This window comes from Ovis canadensis, chromosome 16 (genome assembly GCF_042477335.2).
Source record: "Ovis canadensis isolate MfBH-ARS-UI-01 breed Bighorn chromosome 16, ARS-UI_OviCan_v2, whole genome shotgun sequence".
NCBI classification, from domain to species: Eukaryota; Metazoa; Chordata; class Mammalia; order Artiodactyla; family Bovidae; genus Ovis; species Ovis canadensis.
Window position 1 is genome coordinate 66,989,521 of NC_091260.1, and position 24,877 is coordinate 67,014,397.

The window sequence follows — 24,877 nt, forward strand, 5'->3', positions numbered from 1 at the left end:
TGAGTCAACTCTTTGCATGAGGTGGCCAAAGTATTGGAGTTTCAGCTCTAGCATCAGTCCTTTCAATGAACACCCAGGACTGATCTCCATTAGGAAGGACTGATTGGACCTCCTTGCAGTCCAAGGGACTCCCAAGAGTCTTCTCCAACACCACATTTCAAAGCATCAATTCTTCAGTCCTCAGCTTTCTTCACAGTCAAACTCTCACATCCATATGTGACTGCTGGAAAAACCATAGCCTTGACTAGATGGACCTTTGTTGGCAAAGTAATGTCTCTGCTTTTGAATATGCTATCTAGGTTGGTCATAACTTTCCTTCCAAGGAGTAAGCATCTTTTAATTTCATGGCTGCAGTCACTATCTGCAGTGATTTTTGGAGCCCCCCAAAATAAAGTCTGACACTGTTTCCACTGTTTCCCCATCTATTTCCCATGAAGTGATGGGACCAGATGCCATGATCTTCGTTTTCTGAATGTTGAGCTTACAGCCAGCTTTTTCACTCTCCTCTTTCACTTTCATCAAGAGGCTCTTCAGTTCCTCTTCACTTTCTGCCATAAGGGTGGTGTTATCTGCATATCTGAGGTTCTTGATATTTCTCCCAGCAATCTTGATTCCAGCTTGTGATTCTTCCAGCCCAGCGTTTTTCATGATGTACTCTGCATATAAGTTAAATAAGCAAGGTGACAATATACAGTCTTGACGTACTCCTTTTCCTATTTGAAACCAGCCTGTTGTTCCATGTCCAGTTCTAACTGTTGCTTCCTGACCTGCATATAGATTTTTCAAGAGGCAGGTCAGGTGGTCTGGTATTCCCATCTCTTTCAGAATTTTCCACAGTTTATTGTGATCCACACAGTCAAAGGCTTTGGCATAGTCAATAAAGCAGAAATAGATGCTTTTCTGGAACTCTCTTGCTTTTTCGATGATCCAGCGAATGTTGGCAATTTGATCTCTGGTTCCTCTGCCTTTTCTAAAACCAGCTTGAACATCAGGAAGTTCATGGTTCACGTATTGCTGAATCTCACATTAGGTACTTCCATAAAAAGGATCTGACCAAATCTAACTGAATCTCTACTTGAAGTACAAGGGACTTCCCTGGCAGTCCAGTGGTTAAGACTTCGCCTTCCAATGCAGAGGGTGCAGTTTCAATCCATGGCCAGGGAGTTAAGGTCCTACCTGCCCCCTGGCGAAATAGCCAAATCATAAAACAGAAATACTGTAGCACATTCAACAAAAACTTTAAAAAATTCAGCCATATCATTAAAATATCTTAAAAATAAGAGACAATACAAAAACTATCAATAGCCATGACTGAAAACATATAATTAGAATAGTGAATTTTGCTTTGTTACCCAGATGTTTCATAAGTGTGCTTACAGAGGATTCTTTTTTAAATCCAGTGACTCTTGGGTGACTACTCAAAGCTTTGTAAAATTACACGATGGCTAGAATACTATGTTATTTCTCCATTGGTGAAATTACAGTCCTCCTGTGTAGAATGAAATTTAAGTTGTATCTTGATGATTATTACTTTTTCGCAGTCCCTGGAAAAAAATCTTCTGAGAATTAAGCCCTAAGAGATTCCTTCAGAGAGCTACTCTCAGCCCTCATAAATCTCCAGCTTATTTTTACTCAAAGTTCTTGCTCAATGTTAATTCACTTGAGATTTTAACAGAGCTGTGAGCTCTGACAAGTCATGCATAATGATTTGCAATCTCAGAGAATATTTGCTTGGTATTAAAATGCCTTATTAAATATTTCAAATTGGTCTTTAGAGGTTTTTGGGAAAGTCCACTCTGTTTCTCATTGATATGTAATGTTACAAAATGTGTGTTATTTGTAAAACAGCAGTACAAGAGGAAACCACATGAAAAGAATGACACAGGGCGGTCCCCAAAGAAAACAAGACTTGAATTTTATTTTAGAAAATAGATCTTGAAAGCTTTTTTATGTACTTGAATCTTTTCAGCTTTGTTTCATAAATCAACTGAGAGGCTATAATCCCTAGCATAGGATTACCTAAATGTGCACTGTAGGATATATTTAATGTGAAAATAAAATAAATAGTACACTAAATAGCCAATGAAATTTTAAAATGCAATGTTTCTGTGGTTATTGTTTTTAATGAAAACAGTTGTAAAAATGAAAGACACTTATGTAGCACTGTTTAAAGTTTTCTTTGATTGGAAGCCAGTTGTTTAGGGAAGGTACTGTGAGTTTAATATCTATTGACCAAACCCATATAATAATTTCCAGAGAAAATTAGATACTTATTTTAATATTCTAGTGGAATAATGGGCTTCTAGGTATCACTTCTCATATTTCTCTTTGGAAATCTAGCACTGTAGAGGATAATAATCCTTTTCTATTATGTATACAGTTAGGGGCGATAGCATGAACAAAGGAATTTAATGGCGCAATGTGGAATACTTTTCTCAGACATAGATATAACATACGGATTTTTTTTTTTCATTTAAACTTTTCAACCAGGAATAAAAAGTATTCATTAAAATAACCAATATAGCTAATTAATTTACTTAGAAAGGCCAACAGTTGGATCACTCAGTTCAGTTCAGTCTCTCAGTTGTGTCCGACTCTTTGCGACCCCATGAATCGCAGCACGCCAGGCCTCCTTGTCCATCACCAACTCCCGGAGTTCACTCAGACTCACGTCCATCAAGTCAGTGATGCCATCCAGCCATCTCATCCTCTGTCGTCCCCTTCTCCTCCTGCCCCCAATCCCTCCCAGCATCAGAGTCTTTTCCAATGAGGCAACTCTTCACATGAGGTGGCCAAAGTACTGGAGTTTCAGCTTCAGTATCATTCCTTCCAAAGAAATCCCAGGGCTGATCTCCTTCAGAATGGACTGGTTGGATCTCCTTGCAGTCCAAGGGACTCTCAAGAGCCTTCTCCAACATCACAGTTCAAAAGCATCAGTTCTTCGGCGCTCAGCCTTCTTCACAGTCCAACTCTCACATCCATACATGACCACAGGAAAAACCATAGCCTTGACTAGATGGACCTTTGCTGGCAAAGTAATGTCTCTGCTTTTGAATATGCTGTCTAGGTTGGTCATAACTTTCCTTCCAAGGAGTAAGTGTCTTTTAATTTCATGGCTGCAGTCACCATCTGCAGTGAGTTTAGAGTCCAAAAAATAAAGTCAGACACTGTTTCCTAATCTATTTCCCATGAAGTGATGGGACCAGATACCATGATCTAGTAATGCCTAATATTTCACAAATCAAATAACATTAGTTTCTACCTAATTCTGTCTATTTGTGAAATTAACTTTTTATTTGCTCTCATTTATGATGTATCTGGTATCAAAGAAGATATTATCATTTTTTCTTGGCTTTTAACTCCTGACTCTTATCCAGAGTCAAAGAACAACTGCAAATTCTGAGAATAAATGTCCTTTCCTCCCACTGCAGCTATAACACAATGTATCACTTTGCTAGGACTGCTAAACCAAAGAACGACAAACTTAAAAAATACGCCTTTACTGTTATCACTGTTCCTGAAGTTAGATGTCTACAGTCCAGGTATTATTAGCAGGGCCATATTCCCTCTTAAAGACCAGGGGGAGGGTCTTTTCAAGCCCCACCTCCAGCTTCTAGTGCTTTGCTGGCAATCTGACTTACCTTGTCTTGTGGAAATATCATCTTTATCTCTGCCTTCATCTTCACCTAATGTACTTCTCCTGTGTGTGTGTGTGTGTGTGTGTGTGTGTGTGTGTGTGTGTATCCATCTTTTCCAAGTGTCTTATTTTTATAAGGACAGCAGTCATAGTAGATCAGTAGCCCAAACTATTGCAGTATGACTTCATCTTAATTGCATCTATAGTGACCCGATTTCACCTGTTAAATGGCACAGTGGTAAAGAATCTGCCTGTCAGTACAGGAGGTGAGAGAGATGCAGGTTGGATCCCTGGATCAGGAAGATCCCCCAGAGTAGGAAATGGCAATCCACTCTACTATTCTTGCCTGGAGAATCCTGTGGACAGAGGAGCCTGGTGAGATACAAAGTCCATGGGGTCGCAAAGAGTCAGACCTGACTGGGCATTCATGCAGGCCAGAGACAGATGGAGAGAGATTGGGTAAAGTGAACCATGGTAAATAAACTGCTGCCTGAGAAGCAAACTCCTTGCCCAGGTGAGCAATCTATTGTGAAAAAAAAAGAAAGCTGATGACTAAGATGAAAAATTGTCTCAGTTCATTTTCTGAAATTTTATGAAGGAAATAGGGGAAATATTTATGAGGTTCAGTTTTATATGGTTCCCAGGTGGTGCTAGTGGTAAAGAATCTGCCTGCCAACTCAGGAGAAGCAACAGACATGGATTTGATTCCTGGGTTGGAAGATTCCCCTGAAGTAGGAAATGGCACCCCACTCCAGTATTCTTGCCTGGAAAATTCCATGGACAGAGGAGCCTGGCTGGCTATAGTCTTTAGTGTCTCAAAGAGTTAGACACAATGGAGCATCACCATTGTTACCATTTAAGCATCTAGACTTTAACAATGTAACATATGAACTTAGAGGGAAAATCATTCAGCTCATAACACACACACTAAAGCAGTCTATGTTTTTATTCTTTATATATTAAAAAAAAATCTTCCTTTGGAAGTAGCAATAGTTCTTAAAACGTTCCCCTCAAACCTCCAAATAAATGAGAAAATAAAATAAGTATATGTTTTCCTTTTGGTCTAAAACCTCTTGGTAGGGAATCTTTGAACAATTGAGTAAACTCAGGATTTATTTTCCACCCCTGCTATTTAATTCTACTCTTGATGAGTTCAGGGCAGGCTGACTTTTGGTTGAGCTGTGCTGTACATATGCCTGTGTTCCCTCAACCAGCAATCTGTTTACGCAAAGTGGCAGGCTGCTACCTTCAGATGCCACCAAAGAACGATGATAGAGGACATTTACTAATCTTTGCTTTATGCACAACTAGGATTGCCCAAAACCCATGAGACCAACTGTTCCAAGGTATCTGTAGCTGATAATTGTTGATACTTGATAATTTTTTGAAGTAGGGTAGAGAGTTAGTATGTTTTCTTTCTTTCCCCTGGATCTCTTTTCTGCTCTGCTCACTTCTTTTTTTTTTTTGTACTTTCAGCCATCACTTAGTCAACACCACCAGGCTACGTTGATTTCTTTTATTTCTCCTTTTCTCATTGTTCTCTCACCTGTCACTCCATTCATGTGTCTCAGCTTTCACCTAACAAGCCTGAGCTTTTAAAGACAGCTCAAGCCGAGCAGAACACTCTTTTTCTTTCCTGTGGTGGTCCAGCCTATCACAGTAAATGAGGTATAATTTTGAAAAATTGTCCTTAACCAGTTTTTTCAATGGAATGGTTCCTTTGGGACTGCTTTTAAGATATTAACATTATTTAGACGTAAATCAGTATTGTAAGGCCACAGCAAGTTTTAAAACCTGAGAATTTTGTAAATGTAGTTTCTTAAAAGATAGCCATTATTTTACAGCTTTCTATCTATACTTCTTTTTTTTTTCTGACTCCTAGTATTAAATAATGTTTGTATGCCCAGTATGATCATCATTTTTCCTATAAGATCAAAGATTTAGCTGGTATAATTTCGCAATATTTTGGACACAGTATGGGCTTTTTACCTTTTTAGAGTCTGACCCAGGTACCTACTATAGATTTTAATTTTTGCAATTATATATATATATATATGTATGTATAGTACACATCCAAGTCCAAATAGGGCTCTAAGAATGGAATAGCACTAAAGCAAGAAGATATATTTTTTAACCTTTTTTTTTTTATTTTTTTAGTTTTTTATTTTTTAAATTTTAAAATCTTTAATTCTTACATGCATTCCCAAACATGAATCCCCCTCCCACCTCCCTCCCCATAACATCTTTCTGGGTCATCCCCATGCACCAGCCCCAAGCATGCTGCATCCTGCGTCAGACATAGACTGGCGATTCAATTCACATGATAGTATACATGTTAGAATGTCATTCTCCCAAATCATCCCACCCTCTCCCTCTCCCTCTGAGTCCAAAAGTCCGTTATACACATCTGTGTCTCTTTCCCTGTCTTGCATACAGGGTCGTCATTGCCATCTTCCTAAATTCCATATATATGTGTTAGTATACTGTATTGGTGTTTTTCTTTCTGGCTTACTTCACTCTGTATAATCGGCTCCAGTTTCATCCATCTCATCAGAACTGATTCAAATGAATTCTTTTTAACAGCTGAGTAATACTCCATTGTGTATATGTACCACAGCTTTCTTATCCATTCATCTGCTGATGGACATCTAGGTTGTTTCCATGTCCTGGCTATTATAAACAGTGCTGCGATGACATCATAGATTCACATGCTGTCATGAGAAATAATATAGATCTCTTATAGCTTTACCCATTTTACCCAATGCTGCTGCTGCTGCTGCTAAGTCACTTCAGTCGTGTCCAACTCTGTGTGATCCCATAGACAGCAGCCCACCAGGCTCCCCTGTCCCTGGGATTCTCCAGGCAAGACCACGAGTGGGTTGCCATTTCCTTCTCCAATGCATGAAAGTGAAGAGTGAAAGTAAAGTCGCTCAGTCGTCCCCTACTCTTCACGACCCCATGGACTGCAGCCCACCAGGCTCCTCCATCCATGGGATTTTCCAGGCAAGAGTACTGGAGTGGGTTGCCATTGCCTTCTCCTTACCCAATGCTGCTGCTGCTGCTGTTGCTAAGTCACTTCAGTCGTGTCCGGCTCTGTGCGACTCCATAGATGGTAGCCCACCAGGCTTCTCCATCCCTGGGATTCTCCAGGCAAAAATACTGGAGTGGGTTGCCATTTCCTTCTCCATACCCAATGTTAGCATCTTGCAAAACTATAAAGCAATATCATAATCAGGTTATTGAAATCATTTACCAATCCTACTTACATTTCCCTATTTTTACCTGTGTGTGTATGCATATATTTAGTTCTTGTGTATCCATAATCAAAATACTAAACAGTAGCAGCTTTATCAGGATCCCTCATGTTGCCCTTTTATAACCAAATCCACACCTTTCCACTCTTTCTCCCCCAGATTTTAGCAACTACTAATCTGTCATCCATTTCAAAAATTGCATCACTTCAAGAATGTTAAATGCATGGACTCATACAGTATATAGTATTTGGGGGTTGTCTTTTTCCACCCTCTAGGCATAATTTCCTGAAGATTTATATAAGGTGATGTTTATGTTAATATTCTTTTCATTTTTATTGCTGAGTAGTATTCCTCAATAATATTGTACCATAGTTTGTTTAATTATTTTCCCATTGAAGGATATTTCAGCTGTTTCTAGTCTGGTGCTACTAAGAATAATATCTCTGAATATTTGTAAAACAGATTTTTATGTGCACATACATTTTCATGACTTTAGCATAAATGCCCAAGAGTACAATTTGCTGCTGCTACATGGTAAATGTATGTTTATTCAAGAATTTGCTAAATTTACATTTCCACTAGCTGTGAATGAGTGGCCTAATTTCTCACCAGAATTTGGTGTCACTATTATTATGTTTTATTATCCACAATTAAGAGTTTCTTTTAGGTATATAACAGTCCTTTTCTTCTGAGTGTGCATAATTACTAGTTATATTTTTAGTTAGCATCTCAATGTAAAAATTCTGCTAAGAGGCCAAAATCGTGGCATTTTACTAAAAGTCTATGTATACAGTTATCCCTTAGTATCTGAAGGGAAATGGTTCCAGCACTGCCATGAACACCTGTAGATGCTCAGGTCCTTTAGGTGGCCCCCAATATCCATATCCATGGTCCCATATCCAGAAATTCAACCACTGGAGATCAGAACATAGAACATGACCAGCAGTTGGTTATATTTATGGATGTGGAACCAAATGTTGTTGTTGTTGTCTGTCAGTCATGTCCCACTCTTTGCAACGCCATGGACCAAAGCACTCCAGGCTTCCCTGTCCTTCACTGTCTCCTGGGGTTTGCTCAGACTCATGTCCATTGAGTCAGTGATGCCATCCAACCATCTCATCCTCTCGCCCCCTTCTCCTCCTGCTCTCAGTCATATATATGAGGAGTCATATATATGGAGGGCCAACTGTACATGTATGATCTGCTAATAAGGATTGTCAGATGAACTTGGGATTTCGTATTAACTGGTTCTGTGCTTTCAGAGGATCTATTTCTAGGATCCTTTGAAGGTACAGAACTAGTTTTGCTTAAAGTTGTGTCTAAATTTCAACATGGAAGTAAAACTTTGTAGTTAAGCAGATATTACTCTTTATAGATGTGTTAGATCTAAATCATTGACTGAATTATTAAAATTGAAAATTATCAGTAACCCCCACATTGTTCAAGACTCAACTGTACACCCTCAAAATACTTTTCATTTTACCCCCTCCCCTGCTGGTTAACACCAGTTTGATTCTTGAGAATTGACCCAACCCACTCTGATTACATGAAGTTTAAAACAGGCCCTTCATAATGGTATCATCACATAAAAAATAATATTAAAATACCTGAAATCCAGTGTTACATCCTGGGCTCTCATTTAGGATAATTGGTTGCACAGAAAGAAACCAAGTACCAGGTTTGAAGGATGATCTAAGAAATATAGGAAATTATCACTTTCCACAGATGTTTCAGCATAAATGTTTTTTTTTTTCTGAGTACAAATTAATCATGTGCTTAATCATTTGTTTTCCTGAATGCACAGGTACCTCTGTTCTACAGGTGACAGCCACTGATGCAGATGACCCCACCTATGGAAACAGTGCTCGGGTGGTTTACAGTATTCTCCAGGGACAGCCCTACTTCTCCGTAGACCCTAAAACAGGTTAGTACTTTTATGGATAATTGATGTACAAATGCGTACTACAAAAAAAGAAAGCAGTGTCTTCATGTCTGTGTGGTCTTCTGCATTAGACATTGTTATTTTAGAACTTTAAAAATGCCCTCAGTTTCTCCAGGACAATTTGATTAAATAATTGAAGATAAATTAACTGTCCTCCTTAATACCTGATTATCCATCATTTATACCCATACCAGTAAAAACTTTTCATTTTTTAATCTTTCTGTGACATTTAGATAAATGCTGTTTAAAACAGAGATTACATAATACTTCAGTCTTAAAGTAATATGTTATGTAAATTAAATTAACCGAGAATAAGGCCAAAGACATATAAGCATTTGTTAAAAATTATATGAATTCTGCTCTATTTCTTCTCTTTTTTTGTAGCCAAAATAGTCATATCATACTATATTATGTGATGCCAAAATGGTAATGAAGGATACTCAATAATTCAGTGTAGGGCTGTGTTCTAGCAGCATAATCTATAAACCTCATGGTCTTATCAGTAAAGAGTTTGTGAATAGAAATTTGGCTAAAGATAAATATAAACCCATTTTTTAAAGTAGCCAAATGTTCAGTATGAAATGGTTCAAGTTTAATAAACAGTTTCAAGAATATACATAATCAGGAGATATAGATGGACCAGAGAAAGGTCTAAGATGTTCCAGCAGCAGCTTCCTGGATCCTTTCTGGTAATGTGAGATCCATTCTGAATCTAGTTAACATGTGGGATCTTTAAGTAAAGGTAACCACCAGATAACTAATGCAGGAGTAATATTTGGTCAAATATCTCCTTATCATCTTACAGTTACATAGCATACAATGCATTTTTCAGGGAACACTGTTCAATAAGTGCCCATTACAGTTTATTAACCATTGTCTCAGACAGTGAGGTACATTCACTGAAGAGATGCTATGGATAAGCTAACGTCACTACTAGACTGCTAGGAGGATTGTCATTGACACGTTTACAGGAAGGTGCCTTCTTTCTCTCCCTGGTGTGCTCCAACACAAAGTACACTGGGCAGGAGGAGACCTCAGACACACAGTCTTAACCCTTGAAATTCCCATAACTTAAGAAGAAAACAGTGAGAAGGTGTAAAGATGCTGACATGTAAATGAAGAATTGCACATATATACCTGCATATATATCCACATATTATATGCATTATAATTATAAAATAAATGAGATTAAAAAATTGGGATATAATAAAAATAAATAATATAATGTGACCTAGAGTGAGCATGCAAGCTCTTATGTCAATAGTACCAAGGTATTACTAAATATTTAGAAATAAAAATATTTATCAGCTTAGTAATCAAAATTCTGGGTCAAAAATTACATACATTTATTTATGTTGTTCTGATAGGATACTTCAGAATTGATAGAATATATTTTTTACTGAGATATATTTGAAGTGTAATGCTGTGTAATTAAAAGGGCACAGCATGTTGACTTTTTTTTTTTTTTTAATTTTTTTTTTAAATTTTAAAATCTTTAATTCTTACATGCGTTCCCAAACATGACCCCCCCTCCCACCTCCCTCCCCACAACATCTCTCCGGGTCATCCCCATGCACCAGCCCCAAGCACGCTGCACCCTACGTCAGACACGGACCGGCGATCCAATTCTCACATGACAGTATACATGTTAGAATTCCCATTCTCCCAAATCATCCCACCCTCTCCCTCTCCCTCTGAGACCAAAAGTCCGTTATACCCATCTGTGTCTTTTTTCCTGACTTGCATACAGGGTCGTCATTGCCATCTTCCTAAATTCCATATATATGTGTTAGTATACTGTATTGGTGTTTTTCTTTCTGGCTTACTTCACTCTGTATAATTGGCTCCAGTTTCATCCATCTCATCAGAACTGATTCAAATGAATTCTTCATGCCTGTATTGTAATATGATTGACATGTAGTGATAAACATTCTTAAGCCAACTCATTATTTGACAATAGTGTTTCTCATTTTGTGGTAATTTCCCAATAACCATGATTGTTTTATATATAAAAGATGTGTATTTCTCACTTTAAATATGCATCTTCTTGGAGGAAAGAATTGAGGAGACTAAGTTCCAGTTACCTCGTCTGAGGCTGACACACACACAGACACACATGTATGCATGCAGACACGTGCACACATGCAATTTATTCCATTAACTGTCCTTTTAGAGAGCCGAATGTTTATTTATATATACATGTTATATTTACTTAATAGAATATTGCTAGGCTATAGACATCTTATATGGGTTTTAAAACTTACCACACACTTGAACTTCTTTAAAACCAAATAATAATTCTGTGTGCTTGTGTATCTCTGAATATCTGTCTGAATGTCTGCATGTGTTGGTGTGAGTATATGCAGGTATGTATATGGGTGTGTGTGTGTGTGTGTGTGTGTGCGCGTGTTTACTTTGGACAAAGAAAGCAGGCCAATGTGGATAAAAGGTGACCAGTGTTGAACTCTTCTGTTGCTTGTTTTTTAGTAAAGCAAATATATCAAACAAAAAATTCAAATAAAAATTGCATTTGGTTGTACATATTTATTATGGATTAATTAAGTCCTTCAGGAAACAAAAATGATTATCTGAGATATAAATAGGCTGCTATTAAGGTTCTGCTCTATTGAAATGATCCTTGCTCTTATAATGTTTGCTCTTTTATTTAAGCAAAATGATTTATTGAATGAAATTTATGCCTCCATATTGATATGTTTTAATTTCAATATTGTATTGGCTGAAACCTCAGGGAAGTCTATGGATATGTTTTCTGCTATCAAGATTGTTTGAATATGCAAATCTCTTATACTGGTTATCTGCACAAAGTGCTAAGAGGGATTATAAAACAAAATGCTGAGTATTCTCTTCAAAGCTAAGAAGTTTTTGGTAATTTAAGCTTAAGAGATCTATTATAATGCAATTAAACATCCTCAGAACTAATGAATTTAGTGGAAATTGTGCCTTAAATAACTGGAATAAAACACATACAAACATCCTTAAAGGTAAGGAATCAGTTGTTATAAATGAGATATTATATAAGAAAATTAGATGAATAGTTACTTTAAAATGTACAGTTTAATTAGTAATACTTTAATTCTATTCTCTCATTTGGCATGACTATAACATTTCCAGTTAGTCCATTCAAAGAAGAATAATTATAATGCAGCTGAACTTTTGTATTCAAATAGAGTTGTGAGTGCTTATTGTTAAGATCAGGACTTTGGATTGCCTTATTTCCATTGTGTTAAAAGGTATATTGGATTCCCTGGTGACTCAGCTGGTAAGGAATTTGCCTGCAATGCGGGAGACCTGAGTTCAGTCCCTGGGTTGGGAAGATTCCGTGGAGAAGGGAAAGGCTTACCCATACTGGTATTCTGGCTTGGAGAATTCCTTGGACTATGTAGTCCATGGGGTCACAAAGAGTTGGACACAACTGAGCAACTTTCACTTCATCTTGTACTATGACATTTCTAGTTAGTCCTTTCAATGAAGACTAATTATAATGCAGCATAACTTTTGTGTTCAAGATTCGTGGCTCTTGGATTATTATACTATAGATAATTTGTTTAATAAGGTATGCATTGTTTTCTACTGAATCTCGTTAATCAATATGATGAAACATAAATCCTGTGAATAATTTATTGCTTCAAATAAGTTTTGTTTTTGTTATTTCATAATGCTTGCTTAATGTGGAACAACAATAGGAGAATACTTCTTAATGATTGATTAAATATTAACTACAAGAGAAGAGTGAAAAAGTTGGCTTAAAGCTAAACATGCAGAAAACTAAGATCATGGCATCTGGTCCCATCACTTCATGGGAAATAGATGGGGAAACAGGGGAAACAGTGTCAGACTTTATTTTGGGGGGCTCCAAAATCACTGCTGATGGTGACTGCAGCCATGAAGTTAAAAGATGCTTACTCCTTGAAAGAAAAGTTATGACCAACCTAGATAGCATATTGAAAAGCAGAGACATTACTTTGCCAGCAAAGGTCCATCTAGTCAAGGCTATGGTTTTTCCAATGGTCATGTATGGATGTGGGTGTTGGACTGTGAAGAAAGCTGAATACCAAAGAATTGATGCTTTTGAACTGTGATGTTGGAGAAGACTCTTGAGAGTCCCTTGGACTGCAAGGAGATCCAACCAGTCTATTCTGAAGGAGATCAGCCCTGGGATTTCTTAGGAAGGAATGATGCTGAAGCTGAAACTCCAGTACTGTGGCCACCTCATGCGAAGAGTTGCCTCATTGGAAAAGACTCTGATGCTGGGAGGGATTGGGGGCAGGAGGAGAAGGGGATGATAGAGGATGAGATGGCTGGATGGCATCACTGACTCAATGGACGTGAGTTTGAGTGAACTGCGGGAGTTGGTGATGGACAGGGAGGCCTGGCATGCTGCGATTCATGGGGTCGCAAAGATTCAGACACGACTGAGCGACTGAACTGAACTGAACTGAACTGTTTGAAAGATCAGAGAACTGAAAAATTAACGGAGATGACAATGAATTGTAAAAAAACATATAATATTTCTGGCCACATATATGTAGAAAATGTGTTAATGTAGGGTTTATGAAGATGTTGTTGGTTTTTCATTGCGAAGTCAAGTCTGACTCTTTGCCACCGCATGGACTGTAGCCTGCTAGGCTCTTCTGTCCATGAGATTTACCAGGCAACAATACTGGAGTGGGTAGCCATTTCCTTCTCCAAGGGATCTTCCCAACCCAGATATTGAACTCATGTCTCCTGCATTCCAGGAGGATTCTTTATTGATGAGCTACCAGAGAAGCCCCATTTATGAGGATGATGGTGGTAGTATAGTCACTAAGTCGTGTCAGACTCTTGCAACTCCATGGAATGTAGCCTACCAGGATCCTTTGTGGGATTCTCCAGGCAAGAATACTGGAGTGGGTTGCCATTTCCTTCTCCAGGGGATTTTCCCAACCCAGGAACTGAACCCAGGTCTCCTGCACTGCAGGCAGATTCTTTAATGACTGACCTACAAGGGAAGCATTCTACTTAAACATTTTCATTTAATTCAACAAAGAAAACTTTTAGAGTTATTACATGAGGAATTGTTTTAATGCTTATGAAAACTACTAACCCTAAACTGAGTATTATGAAGAAGGCAGCTGAGTAAGAAAGCCATATTAAGTGCTCAGAGGACTAAAGTCAACAGAAATTTGGGCTAATGCTTGTTTATTCAGTTCAGTTCAGTTCAGTTCAGTTCAGTCGTTCAGTTGTAGCCCCATGGACTGCGGCATGCCAGGCCTCCCTGTCCATCGCCAACTCCTGGAGTTTGCTCAAATTCATGTCCATTGAGTCAGTGATGTCATCCAACCATCTAATTCTCTGTTGTACCCTTTTCCTTCTGCCTTCATTTTTTCCCAGAATCAGCTTCTTTTCAAATGAGTCAGTTCTTCACATCAGGTGGCCAGAGTATTGGAGTTTCAGCTTCAGCATCAGTGTTTCCAATGAATGTTCAGGACTGATTTCTTTTAGGATGGACTGTTTGCATCTCCTTGCAGTCCAAGGGACTCTCAAGAGTCTTCTCCAACACCATAGTTCAAAGGCATCAGTTCTTCGGTGCTCAACATTCTTTATAGTCCAACTCTCACATCCACATGTGACTACTGGAAAAACCATAGCTTTGACTTGATGGGCCTTTGTTGGCAAAGTAATGTCTCTGCTTTTTAATATGCTGTCTAGATTGGCCATAACTTTTCTTCCAAGCTTCAGTCACCATCTGCAGTGATTTTGGAGCCCCAGGAAAAAATAAAGTCTGTCACTGTTTCCACCATTTCCCAGTCTACTTGCCATGAAGTGATGGGACCAGATGTCATGATCTTAGTTTTCTGGATGTTGAGTTTTAAGCCAACTTTTTCATTCTCCTCTTTCATTTTCATCAAGAGGCTTTTTAGCACTTCTTCACATTCTGCCATAAGGGTGGTGTTATCTGCATATCTGAAGTTATTGATATTTCTCCCAGCACTCTTGATTCCAGCTTGTGTTTCATCTAGCCTAGCGTTTCTCATGATGTACTCTGCATGTAATTTAAATAACCAGGGTGACAATATATAGCCCTGACATGCTCCATCCCTATTTGGAACCAGTCTCTTGTTCTGTGTTTGGTTCTAACTGTTGCTTCCTGACCTGTATACAAATTTCCCAGGAGGCAGGTCAGGTGGTCTGGTATTCCCATCTCTTTAAGACTTTTCACATTTTTTTGTGATACACACAAAGACTTCAGCATAGTCAATAAAGCAAAATTAGATGTTTTTTCTGGAACTCTCTTGCTTTTTCCATGATCCAGTAGATGTTGGTAATTTGATCTCTGGTTCCTCTGCCTTTCCTAATTCCAGCTTGAAATCTGGAAGTTCACAGTTCCACATCCTGTTGAAGTTTGGCTTGGAGATTTTTAAGCATTACTTTATTAGCGAGTGAGATGAATGCCATCGTGTGGTAGTTTGAGCATTCTTTGGCATTGTCTTTCTTTGGGACTGGAATGAAAACTGACCTTTTCCAGTCCTGTGGCCATTGGTGAGTTTTCCAAATTTGTTGGTGTATTGAGTGCAGCACTTTCACAGCATCATCTTTTACGATTTGAAAAAGCTCAACTTGAATTCCATCACCTCCACTAGCTTTGTTCTTAGTAATGCTTCCTAAGGCCCAACTTGACTTCACATTCCAGGATGTCTGGCTCTAGGTGAATGATCACACCATAGTGATTATCTGAGTCATGAGGATTTTTTTTTTTAATATATAGTTCTTCTGTGTATTCTTGCCACGTCTTAATATCTTCTGCTTCTGTTAAGTCCATACCATTTCTGTCCTTTATTGTGCCCATCTTTGCATGAAACATTCCCTTGGTATCTCTCATTTTCTTTATAAATATCTAGACTTTCCAATTCTATTGTTTTCCTCTGTTTCTTTGCATTGGTCACTGAGGAAGGCTTTCTTATCACTCCTTGCTATTCTTTGGAACTCTGCATTCAAATGGGTATATCTTTCCTTTTCTCCTTTGCCTTTCGTTCATCTTCTATTCACATCTGTTTACAAGACCTCCTCAGGCAACTGTTTTGCCTTTTTGCATTTCTTTTCCTTAGAGATGATCTTGATCCCTTCCTCTTTAGCAATGTCAGGAACCTCCTTCCACAGTTTTTCAGGCACTCTATCAGATCTAATTGAATCTATGTTTCACTTCCACTGTATAATTGTAAGAGATTTGATTTAGGTCATACCTGAATGGTCTAGTGGTTTTCCCTGCTTTTTTTCCATTTAAGTCTGAATTTGGCAATAAGGAGTTCATGGTCTGTGCCACAGTACCAGCTCCTGGTCTGACTGTGACTGTGTTTTGTTTAATGACACAACTCAAATATCACTCCTATTCAAGTTAATATAGTGCCAACTACATTAAAAATAAATCAATATGCTCAAAGTTTCTTCACATCTTTACAAAGTATGAAATTTATGTCAGGTGGTCGTAGCAGAAGCTTAATAATTGAGTTGCTGCAAAAAGATTAGTTCCCTTGATTTAGGTCAAAGACAAAACAAGAATCTACCATGTCTCTTTCTGGGCTCTTAGAATGAAGGATTCACAAAGGGTAGTTATGAGGTTTTTAATTGAGGATGCACATCTCTAAATAGTCATATTATTAGTAGCCACTTGATTTTTTTTCCACTAGCTGTTTCATAGTCAACAACTTATAAATTATTTCTTGCTTTTTTTAAAGCTGGTACATATCTATTAAATTATGTCTGTGCCTATTCACAGAGAAATGTGTTGAATCTTCCTTATGGTCAATTTAGGAAACATGAAAACCTGGATTAAAACCGGATATCAGGGAAAACAGGGATATGTAATTTACAAAATCCAATTTAAGTCTTATCCACAGTTGCTCACAGTGGTAGCAATGGTGACTACCAGCTCTTGTGACTATTAACATGAACCATAAATCAATGATTATCAATGATGGAGTCTGCATAAATGGTACTTACAGTGGTTTTTCACCACACTCCTAAAATAAAGACTATTGAGACAGGTATGCCGTATAATATAGATCAGTTATACTTTTAATTGTGAATCATTTTCATATAACATTTATGAACTTTTTCTTATTATAATGAATATTTAATTAGAAAATATAGTTACTTTAAACATCACTGTTGATAAATGCTACTTCTAATTTTTTAGGTACATACAGTAGAAAGGCTAGAAAGACTACCTTTTAGTTATATACACAGAACATACTAGATTTTTTCAACACTTCTAGCTCATTTTTGTACTTGAACATTTTTGTGACATGATGTTAAAAAAGGACAGAATTGGGTTGCAAATCTCTTGTCAGTCAAACCTTTCTGAATTAATGACATCCATTCCACAGGGAACAAAGCAAGTTGACATCCAATAAAATGTACTACTATACCTAGAGATGGCTATTGGTTCTGAAGGCACACATAATATCATTATTTATTTTAAAAATACACTATTGTAAATTTAATAAAGAAAAAGGGACATCCTGGCTTTCCAGTAGTAAAGCCTCTGTGGTTCCAATGCAAGGAATGCAGGTTTGATCCCTGGTCAGGTAACTGAGATCCCACATGCCATACAGTGTGCTCAAAAAAAAAAAAAAAAAAGACATGAAAAAAAAAAGATATAATTGACCTTCCTATGAAAAAAATAGTTATCTTATAATTTAGTTTATATAGAGAAGTAACACATATTTATTTGTTTTCCAAAATATCAAAGTTTATTCCCAAGTTGCTTGGAGATACTTCCTGGTCAAATCCTAGGATGTACTTAGAATCATAGTAAATTGATCAGTCTACTTAAATTTTATGCTTCCATTTTCTTGTATCTATATACCGATAATGATAATGCCTGTTCCAGCTAGGAAAGTAATGCAATGGTCTCAGTTAATCCAGACACTGGAAAAGCATCATTACTCAGTAAAGTTCTCTCATTTTGCTCTCTTTAATGTTGAGGAGAATTTCCAAAATTACTATATAGCTCACTGTAATGAATTTGAGTCTTATCTAAAACAGAAAAAAAAAATTTCATGTGGAATATTTTTTTACTCCAAATAATTAGACAAAATTGTAAAAAGCAAGTGTTCCACTATTAAATTTTATGTCTTTAATTTTTTTCCCAAAATTTCAAGGAAAATTATTTCTATGAATATTATTAATAGAAGAAATATACTTTTAGAAAATGTGGAATGGTAATTCAAAGAGAAATGAGTTAGACAAAATAACTAGTCATTTAGCTATGCAAAGAATTAGAGGAAAACAACAGAAGGGGAAAGACTTCTCAGAAGGGGAAAGAAATCTCTTCAAGAAAATTGGAAATATCAAAGGAAAGTTTAATCCAAAGATCTGCACAGTAAAGGACAGAAATGGTAAAGACCTAATAGTAGCAGAAAGGCTCAAGATGAGATGGAAAGAGCACACAAAAGATGGAAAGAATAAGTACAAAAAAGATATTAATGACCCAAATAATCAGGATTGTGTGGTTAGTCACCCAGAGCTAGACATTCTGGAGTGTGAAGTCAGATGGGCCTTAGGAAGAACTGCTGCCAAAAAAGCCTGTGGAGGCGATGGGATTCTAGCAGAGCTATTCAAATTCTCAAAAGATGATACTATTAAAATGCTGCACTCAATATGACAGCAAATTTGGAAGACCCAGCAGTGGCCACAGGACTGGAAAATGTCAATCTTCATCTCAATTCCCAAGAAGGGCATTATTAAAAATATTCAAACCATCAGACAGTCGCATTCATCTCCCATGCTAGTAGGATTATGCTCAAGATCCAGTATGCTAGGCTTCAGAATTATATGAACTGAGAACTTTCAGATGTTCAAGCTGGGTTTAGAAAAGGCAGAGGAATCAAAGATCAAATTGCCAGCATTTGGTGGATCATAGATAAAACAAGGGAATTCCAAAAAAAAGAAAAAAATCTACCTCTGTTTCATTAACTGTGCTAAAGCCTTTGACTGTGAGTGGATCATAATAAACTGTGGAAAACTCTTAAGGAGATGGGAGTACCAGACTATCTTACCTGTCTTCTGAGAAACCAGTATGCCGGTCAAGAAGAAATAATTAGAACCATGTATGGAACAACTGAGTGGTTCAGGATTGAGAAAGGAGTATGATATGCCTGTTTATTGTCACCCTGTTTATTTAACTTATACACGGAGCACATAATGGGAAATACCAGGCTGGATGAGTTATAAGTTGGAATCAAAATTGCCAGGAAAAATATCAACAACCTCAGATATGCAGATGATGCCACTCTAATGCCAGAAATTGGAGAGTAACTAAAGAACATCTTGATGAGGGTGAAGGAGGAGAATGAAAAAAACCACCTTAAAACTAAATTTTTTTTTTTTTTTTAAGTAAGATCATGGCATCTGGTCCCATTACTTCATGGCAAATAGAATGGGAAATGGTGGAAACAGTGACAAATTTCCTCTTCTTGGGCCCTACAATCACTGCAGATGGTGACTGCAGCCTTGAAATTAGAAGATGAGTGCTTCTTGGCAGGAAGGCTATGACAAATCTAGACAGTGTGTTAAAAAACAAAGACATCACTTTGCTGGCAAAGGTCTGTATAGTCAAGGCCCTGGTCTTTTCAGTAGTCATGCACGGTTGTGAGAGATGGACCATAAAGAAGGCAGAGCGCTGAAGAATTGATGCTTTCCAATTGTGGTGCTAGAGAAGACTCTTGAGATTCCTTTGGACACCACAGAGATCAAACCAGTCAATCTTAAAGGAAATCAACCCTGAATATTCATTAGAAGGACTGATGATGAAGCTGAATCTCCAATACTCTGGCCACCTATTGTGAAGAGCTGACACACTGAAAAAGATAATGATGCTGGGAAAGATTGAAGCCAGAAGGAGAAGGGGATGATAGAGGTTGAGATGGTTGGATGATATCACTGATGCAATGGACAGGAACTTGGGCAAACTCCAGGAGATTGTGAGGGATGGGGAAGCCTAGTGTGCTGCAGTCCATGAGGTCATGAAGAGTCGGTCATGACTGGGCAACTGAACAACAATTTAGAGAGGAATAAGTTAGACAAAATAACTAGTTTTTAACTTTAGATATGACTGTCCCAACTCAGAATAGTGTCTCTAGTTGAGGCAAAGTGGCATGCTTTCTGTGAAATAATTATCACTAACACATAGGTCTTAACCAACAATAGCTTGATTCTCAAAAATGACCTTTTCTTAACTTCTTATAGCAGAAATCAATCAACTATTAAAAAAAAAAGCACTTAGTGGAGGGCCTCAATAATTTTCCTAGAATGTAACTGTAAACAAGATTTATAACATTCTTCAGTCTGTATGATGTAATTGAATATAACAACAATCTTCATCCTATTTAATCTCAATACTTCAAATTTATCTCACTTCACAAATGAACAAATGAAATGTTTGTAGGAAGGTGTGATGTATACTTGGATAAAAGACGTAAAACCTCTTAAATATTTTGTGTGCACAGACTAGGTTGCTTCAGTCTTGTCTGCCTCTTTGTGACCCTATGGACTGTAGGCTGCCAGGCCCCTATGTATGTGGGATTCTCCAGGAAAGAATATTGAAATGGGTTGCCATGCCCTCCTCCAGGGGATCTTCCTGACTCAAGGAATGAACCACATCACTTACGTCTCCTGCATTCACAGGCAGGTTTTTTACCCTAGTGCAACATGGGGAGAAGGCATTGGCACCCCACTCCAGTACTCTTGCCTGGAAAATCCCATGGATGGAAGAGCCTGGTAGGCTGCAGTCCATGGGGTCACTAAGAGTCAGGCACGACTGAGCGACTTCACCTTCACTTTTCACTTTCATGTATTGGAGAAGGAATTGGCAGCCCACTCCAGTATTTTTGCCTGGAGAATCCCAGGGACAGAGGAGCCTAGTGGGCTGCCGTCTATGGGGTCACACAGAGTCAGACACAACTGAAGCGACTTAGCAGCAGCAGCAGCAGTGCCACATGGGAAGCCCCATTTTTCATAATTCTATAAGAAACCTACTTGAATATAGTTTTTTCCCAATGAAATATTCTATATTTGTTAATAACTAGGAAGTTAAAATATTTAAATTATGCTTCACAATATCTACAGAACATAGACTATTCTGCAGTATAATATGTTTTATCAATTTTTTTTCCTTTGTAACATCCCTCAGTCATATAATAATGATAATAAGCATGTACAAATTATTCTAGATATATTTTCAAATCATTTTGCGATGATTGAGTACATAATGACCCAAAATATTATTTGGTAATCCCAATGCTAGAAAATATGCTTCTCTTAGAGAAAAATATTATATACTCATTCAAAACTGTGCCATATTATCAAATTACTGAAAGACATATTGTCCTACTTTGTCTTCTATAGGGAAGAATTCTAAATTTTTCCTGAATTTCAAAAGATTCTATGGTATTTAACAAAACATGAAGGCCAGTTATATAGCATTTAATAAATAATTAATGCACTATGGTAGACACAAGTGGTTGTCCACTCAATATTAATTTCTTATTTTGCTGATCCTATCAGAATCCTGATTTTCTCAGTATAGCAACCTAACTCAGTTAAAAAGTTACATTTCTCAGCCTGTCTTCAGCTTCTATGACCCAGTTCTAGTCAGTGAGATAAAAAGAAAAGACCACCAGGAGGTACTAGGAAGGTTTTGATATCTCTATACATGTGCCAGGGGTTCCTCTTTCAGTCTTTCTCTATTCTAGATTTAAGCACATATCTAATTGTTGGCAGTACAGTAGCTATTTTGTGATCACGCGACAAGTACACAAGGTGAAAATCACGCACAAAAGATTGCTGAGCAATAGGCTGGCGGGGTAGTCACTCTGGTTAGGTTATTTTTATGTGCAGGCTGGTTCTGGTAGCTGGATCATTGTGAAATGTGCTTTGCAGGGTGATAAATCACCCTGACAGCACAATGCACTGCCCAGGGAGGTGTAGAGCAGGCTCCCCAAGATGACTTTTATTCCTCTCAATCCAAAATCCATGATCCACAGAAAGCATATTGTTCTCTGTGTATGAGTAGCCATTTTACAGTTTGAGGACCACTGCTAAACTGGAAAAGGAAATTTGTCATGCTGACTTAAATTAAATATCAAAAGTTATACTAATTGTAGATATTTATGAGATCAGAGAATGGAACCAAAGGTAGTTTTCTACTCCATTGGGAATGCATATTTGAAAAAAAAAATTATTATCATCTTGAAGTTGCCAAGTATTTTAAAGACACTATCAATTCAGTTTAGTTCAATCACTCAGTCATCTCCAACTCTTTGCAACCCCATGAACTGCAGCACATCGGGCCTCCCTGTCCATCACCAACTCCCAGAGTCCACCCAAACCCATATCCATTGATTCAGTGATGCCATCCAACCATCTCATCCTCTGTCATCCCCTTCTCCTCCTGCCCCCAATCTTTCCCAGCATCAGGGTCTTTTCCAATGAGTCAGCTGTTCGCATCAGGTGGCCAAAGCATTGGAGTTTCAGCTTCAAAATCAGTCCTACCAATGAACACCCAGGACTGATCTCCTTTAGGATGGACTGGTTGGATCTCCTTGAAGTCCAAGGGACTCTCAAGAGTCTTCTCCAACACCACAGTTCAAAAGCATCAATTCTTCGGTGCTCAACTTTCTTTATAGTCCAATTCTCACATCCATACATGACCACTGGAAAAACAGTGGCCTTGATAAGATGGACCTTTGTTGGCAAAGTAATGTCTCTGCTTTTTAATATGCTGTCTAGGTTGGTCATAACTTTCCTTCCAAGGAGTAAGTGACTTTTAATTTCATGGCTGCAGTCAACATCTGCAGTGATTTTGGAGCCCAGCAAAATGTAGTCAGCCACTGTTTCCACTGTTTCCCGATCTATTTCCCATGAAGTAATGGGACTGGATGCCATGATCTTCATTTTCTGAATGTTGAGCTTTAAGCCAACTTTTTCACTCTCCCCTTTCACTTTTATCAAGAGGCTCTTTAGTTCTTCACTTTCTGCCATAAGGGTGGTGTCATCTGCATATGTGAGGTTATCGATGTTTCTCCCAGCAATCTTGATTCTAGCTTGTGCTTCTTCCAGCCCAGCATTTCTCATGATGTACTCTGCATTTAAGTTTTTTAAATAAGCAGGGTGACAATATACAGCCTTGATGTACTCCTTTTCCTGTTTGGAGCCAGTCTGTTGTTCCACGTCCAGTTCTAACTGTTGTTTCCTGACCTGCATGCAGGTTTCTCAAGAGGAAGATCTAATAACTCTCCTTCTCAGTAGCAACGATGTCATCATGTCCTATTGACATGAATAAAATTAATAATATCTGTTCAGATGAATTGCTTTGTGTATAGTTCTCTTGAAAAAAGTCATAGATTAGTGTTCTGTGTTAGTCAGTTAAACTGTTTGTTGTAGCCTTAGATGGATCTATATAATTGAACTGACTTAAATTGAACACTTAAGTAAATTTCATGGTATGTAAATTAAACTTAAATAAAGCTAAACAAGCAGACAAAGAAATGAAAAAAATTGAATATGCTTTTACACAATTATTAGCTTCTTGTAACAAAATTTACCAGCTATTACCAGGAAGGGGGAAAAATAATCTCATTGGCTATAAAATGTAAATAATAGGAAATGATAGGAATCCGTGTTGGTTAATTATAGCATGTTTTATGCCAATCCTTCCTGTTTAAAAAAAAAAATCACACAGGTTTATCTTCTTTTGTACTTCACTCTGTGTATGCTGCTTATCAATAGTGACTGTTGCAGAAAAGGTCAGAAATTAATATATTGGTATCTCGAGTCCTATTAGCTCCATGATAATTAATTTTTGAACATTGAATAGATGGTTGACAGAAAGTATGCCAGTTGTTTTGTTTAGACTGTGAACCTAAATAAGCATCATCTGTGGAGTACAATCACCAAGCAATTCAATTTTCATTCATATACTTGTATTTATTCTAAGAGACTATTTATTCCCCAGAAATATACTATCATTCCATTGACTCCCTTAAGATTTTCGCCTAATCAAATATCTTAGATATTTAAAATGAAATCTAGATTGCCTTAGGATAATATTATTTCTGTCATCTGTCTATCTATGTATCTGTCACCCATCAACCTCTGTATTTCAGCCAAGTATGATTTGTGCATTTTTGTTTTCAAGTTAGACAATTATTCCCTTAAGGCTAATCCTTCCAAGGCTGCTGCTGCTGCTGCTAAGTCGCTTCAGTCATGTCTGACTCTGTGCGACCCCATAGATGGCAGCCCACCAGGCTCCTCTGTCCATGGGATTCTCCAGGCAAGAGTACTCGAGTGGGGTGCTATTGCCTTCTCCGCCTTCCAAGGGAGACTCCTCCAATTCTGGTTGGTTCCCCGTACTATTTAGTCAGAATTAACTTCTTTGATCTTTACACTCCCTCTTTGTAGATCTCATAAAACACGAAAAATATAACTTCTGCTCACATATTACTTTTCCTCTACTTTGAGAGCTCCCTTTTTATAAATCTAATAAATTTGAGATGTAAAACTGTGTAAGTTAAAGATATACATTGTGTCACTTTGATACATTTACCTATTGTAATATGATTGTAATACAGTGATATTTGTCACATTATGTAAATATGGTGCTATAGTATCTATATTCAGTGTCCTGTGAATTGTATTCTCTAGGGCTTATTTATTTACTACTTGGTATAAGATTGTACTCTTAAAGATGATCACTCTTATCCCCTCCACTCCTCCATCCCCTGGTAACCACCCCTTTACTCCCTGTCTTTTACAGATTTCATGTTTTTAAATTTTACACATAAATGATATCATAACAGCTCTTTTAATGTGTGGACATGACCATGTTTTTGTTTATCTCCAAATCAGATTCCACATAGTGCCTTATTCTTGGGAATATGTTTCTAATATCTTTACTGAGGAAATATATTATCTAACTTTAACTATAAATTAAGTTTATAAAAATTTGGTAAAAAATGATCTATTTTTATTAGAAATTTGATTTTT

At 37.5% G+C, this 24,877-nt stretch overlaps 1 protein-coding gene across 3 annotated transcripts in view; it reads left to right on the top strand.

Moving 5' to 3' along the window:
• The window catches only part of CDH18 (cadherin 18), a 1,279,339-nt gene that overhangs the window by 993,011 nt on the left and 261,451 nt on the right, over positions 1-24,877 (top strand). For all 3 annotated transcript variants that reach the window (XM_069556587.1, XM_069556586.1, XM_069556588.1), the window contains one exon: positions 8,696-8,815. In XM_069556587.1, the coding sequence (XP_069412688.1) occupies positions 8,696-8,815 (120 nt within the window). The remainder of the gene's footprint in view (positions 1-8,695; positions 8,816-24,877) is intronic.